This window comes from Phoenix dactylifera, chromosome 5 (genome assembly GCF_051530095.1).
Source record: "Phoenix dactylifera cultivar Ajwa chromosome 5, Ajwa_hap1_PhDact_Kaust_v1.1, whole genome shotgun sequence".
NCBI lineage: Eukaryota > Viridiplantae > Streptophyta > Magnoliopsida > Arecales > Arecaceae > Phoenix > Phoenix dactylifera.
In genome coordinates, this window is record NC_143194.1 from 13,430,264 (window position 1) to 13,434,303 (window position 4,040).

The 4,040-nt window shown below is 44.3% G+C and overlaps 1 protein-coding gene across 1 annotated transcript; it reads right to left on the minus strand.

Moving 5' to 3' along the window:
* Positions 1-1,330: 1,330 nt before the first annotated feature.
* LOC149753470 (protein FAR1-RELATED SEQUENCE 5-like) lies at positions 1,331-3,442 on the minus strand. The gene is made up of 3 exons (XM_089930689.1): positions 3,259-3,442; positions 2,844-2,921; positions 1,331-2,758 (listed from the first exon to the last, which is right to left on the minus strand). Exons 1-3 carry the CDS (start codon positions 3,301-3,303, stop codon positions 1,574-1,576), a joined length of 1,308 nt encoding a protein of 435 aa, XP_089786815.1. The 5' UTR covers positions 3,304-3,442; the 3' UTR covers positions 1,331-1,573.
* Positions 3,443-4,040: the final 598 nt, after the last annotated feature.

Consider the following 4,040-nt stretch of genomic DNA (forward strand, 5'->3'; position numbering starts at 1 on the left):
TGTGAACGTAGTACCTCAACAAAATGATTTCCATTTACGAATCCGATAGCGATATCTTTGCGGGATAGAAGAGGTACTGGCACAGAACGGAGAGGTAGGAAGGTCAGACATTGTTGCAACGAGAGATGGTATAGGACAACATTATAGCAGGATGCTATAAGATGACCCATGTCCGGCATAGTCATCCATCTGTCATATGGTGGACAATCATCATAATATGATAATGCATGAGTGATCTCAGCAATCGTCCCTTCCACACCATATAATGTGCGATAGTGGTCCGAATGACATTGCAACTCTCGCAATAAATCCTTCCTAACACGCACCCAGTCATCTTCTCCAAATCCCAGTAAGTCAGCTATTGCCCTAAATCCGCAATTCCCATCAGCTTTTACATCCTTGATATGCTGGATGTATGGTCTCAAGGCAGAAAGAATAGCATCAATATAGATAATGGGCGTATGTGACTGGGCTCTAGTACGAAAAACCTGCAAATAATATCAAATGATAGAAAATATATATCAATGGCAGAAATATCCAAATAGTTATCCGTCTCAGCACTTCCCGTACCGGCACGGCACGGCACGTCCCGACATGTCCCGTATCGGCACATCTCGGCACGGCACGTACCGACATGTCCCGTATCGGCACATCTCGGCACGGCACATCCCGTATCGGCACATCTCGGCACGGCACATCCCGTATCGGCACATCTCGGCACGGCACGTCCCGACATGTCCCGTATCGGCACTTACCTATTGTAAGGAAATAAATATTTGGTACTTACCTTTTGCTTGGGCCGCCTCTTTTGAATCTGAGTAGATGGATTGCGGATGGTAACTTTCTCAACACCAGGTGAATAACTATCCTGTCCAGATAGAACCAACTCAAACGCAGACGGGTCACGTCGAGTAGACGTATCAACCTTCATTGAAGCGCGCCCACGTGAACCGGTCTGCCGTTTTGCAGGCTCTAAAAGAGGTGTACTATCTGGACTTGCAATCTCTCGTAACTTCTTGATCATCTGCAATTGAGAAGCCCCATCTAACTTCTTGAATCGTAGCGCAATCAAATCTAACTCTGCATCACAACTCAACTGAATTCGCTGCACGGGGGGGGTAGGCACAATATCAAGTTTCCTCCAATGAGGATCTATGCAGTCGAGAGGAATGGGCCGACCTTCCACCCTGTACCGCGCAATCTGGTGAGCACATGGTATACCATGTGTGCGTCGAATAGCGCACCCACAATTTGAATCATCAAACCCAACTGAATTGGCTCGTTTCGATTGGGCGAGGACATGATTTAACGCACTTATAGATATGAAACCTCGCAACTCTTTGAATTCAGCTGGCTTGAAGTTGTGCTGCACTACCAATAAACTCTTCTCCAATGAGGCTTTAACGGAGCTGTGCTGCAACTCAATCAATCCATGTATTCTAGTCCAAGATGACTCGAAACTTCCTTGGCTTGATCCAAGCTGCTTTTTGAGCTTTGCATGTGCACTCTCGACCCTAGTAAACAAATGAAAGTTAGATATAACAATTGAGGCAAATTAAAATTAAATGAGTCTTTATTTGTGATACCTATTTGTCGTCACATTTCCGTAGTGCCTGCATGTATCCGTCCACGCCGCAACAAATCTTTCCTTGTATTTGCTCACCCAAGTATCTGACACATACTGTAGTGCATCTGGATAGGTACCGAACTCTCTCTGCAGTGCACTCCAGCGATCATTAAACTCGTCTTCCGTGGAGGACAGCACTAGTACATTCCAACTCATAATAAATTTATCCCATTTCTCCTTCAATTCGAAAAATTTTTTGCACTTGGCCAAAACATTCCTACTAATATGCCATCTACATAATAAATGTCTAGCAGTAGGAAATACTCTATGAATTGCATTCATCAAAGCCAAGTCTCTATCTGTAACAATCAACTCAGGCAAAACATCATCAGCTATGACACTGCGCAATCTCTCTAATGCCCAAGTATAGCTTTCTTCCCCCTCAGAATTTAAGTATATAAAAGCAACTGAAAATGTCATGTCAGTAGATGTCACCCCCACAATCTCTAAGAGCGGAAGACGATACCTATTCGTCTTGTACGTGCAATCCATTATCAACACACGGGGAAATGCACGGAACAAATCAATGCTGCCAGGGTGTGCCCAAAATAAGTCATGCACAACATCCGTATTAGTACAATTCCTATGCCACTCAATATATTTAGCCTCTGATAATTTACCTAATAGACGTTGCATTTCAGACCTCCCGGCTTTCTCTGCAACCTTAAACCGTTGACGTACATTGTAGATAGTCTTGATAGTCGTAACATTGAGGGCATCTCTTTCCTTCAATGTGGATAATATGTCCTTTGGACGAACCAAACTCTTCGACATATCCACTAACAATTCCGTCTCCTGCTCAGATAATCTCCCTGCATATGAGTGCCCCTCCAGATTCTCTGCAGCGGGATGATTGTGCACTCCACATACGACCAGTAATATCCAATCATCCGCAGTATCCAATTTCTTTCCTCTTAATGCAAAAGGGCATCCACACTTCTTTGTCCCACAGGCAGTCTTTATTCGCTTTTCTTTTGTGGTTCGGTACGTCCCACCCCTCTCACAACCTAACGTAATTCTGGGTTTCTTAGAAATGGTACCTGCATCGGATGATTTGATTACAACAACAAAACCATTTCGCCTCCCAGCTTCACGACACCAATTACACAAGTCCTCTCTACTCTTGAAGATCTATACATTAAACAATTTATGTAAGTATACAGTTGTAAAAATAGCTCGCTAAACTAATACAAAATTGCACAATATATTATAATACCTCGTAAGTTGTAAATTCGCTTGTGTAATCCAGTACAAATTCTGATCCAATTATACTCGATTCGGTTGTAGCATAGCCCTACATATAAAATAATTTATCACCAAGAATTAATGAATCAGAGGATCTGTTCGGCACAAAATTCAGCACGGCACGCGATTTGGCACGAGAAGGCTTCTGTTCGGCTGCAGAGTGCCGAACAGAAACCTTCTGTTCGGCTGCAGTGTGCCGGACAGAAGCCTTATGTTCGGCACTGTGCAGCCGAACAGAAGCCTTCTGTTCGGTAGAGGGTTGCCGAACAGAAGGCTTCTGTTCGGCACTATGCAGCCGAACAGAAGCCTTTTGTTCGGCGATCCAGTGCCGAACGGAGCACGAACCATGAAAAAAAAAAACTTTCGAAACAAGGTGGAACACGTACCTTTGCGGCCGATTCTTCGTCCCAAATCACTAGTTGCTTGTCCATGCTTCGAATGGGGCTTAAATCTCCTTCAAAGATCGCCTAAACGATGTAAATGGATCGAGGGGTTTAAGGGGGGTTTGAGGGGTGGTTTTTTTTTTCCTTTTCAAAACGAAACGGAGGAGGAGACGGAGGAGGAGGAAGGGGGGTGATGCAGGACGAAAGTACGGATTGAAATACAGAGAGAAAGAGGAGAGGAAGAGGGGAAGAAGAAGGGAAGAGGAGAAGAGGAGGAGGAAGAAGAAGACCAATTTTTCATTCATTAATTCATTAAAACCCTAAACATGAGGATGGACCCATATATATAGGGTCACAAAATAACAAATAAACTCCTACAAATAAAATAATTCCAAAAAGCTCCTAAAATGACAATATGCAAATAAACCCAAATGACAATATGCAAATAAACCCAATCAACATAAAATAAATCAATCTAAAATAAAATCAGGCTGGCTGAATCGGCTGGAACCCGCTGAGCTGGCTGGATCCTGTGGCGACCGGCTGACCTGGCACTGGTGTCCGCACCAACTCTCCTCGGGTGGAAAGAAGTCGACCTCGACGAAAGCGGCTCGGTAAAGCCCCGGTAGTACTCCAACAAGTCCGGGTCAATCGGTGGTATCTCCTCGCGCTGGATCCAAGTGTAGCCGGACCTTGGTCGTCCTCGCCAACGAATCAGGAAATGTTGGATGCCTCCATCACTGGTAAAAACTATTTGCTCGGCTAAAATAGAATCAATATACTCT

Bases quoted from the DNA above. Each gene is read 5' to 3' on its own strand.
- LOC149753470 (XM_089930689.1), bottom strand. From the start codon at position 3,303: ATGGACAAGCAACTAGTGATTTGGGACGAAGAATCGGCCGCAAAG. The intron at 2,922-3,258 runs GTACGTGTTCCA...TTTTATATGTAG, and splicing joins ACGAAGAATCGGCCGCAAAG to GGCTATGCTACAACCGAATC. The intron at 2,759-2,843 runs GTATTATAATAT...TTTAATGTATAG, and splicing joins GCGAATTTACAACTTACGAG to ATCTTCAAGAGTAGAGAGGA.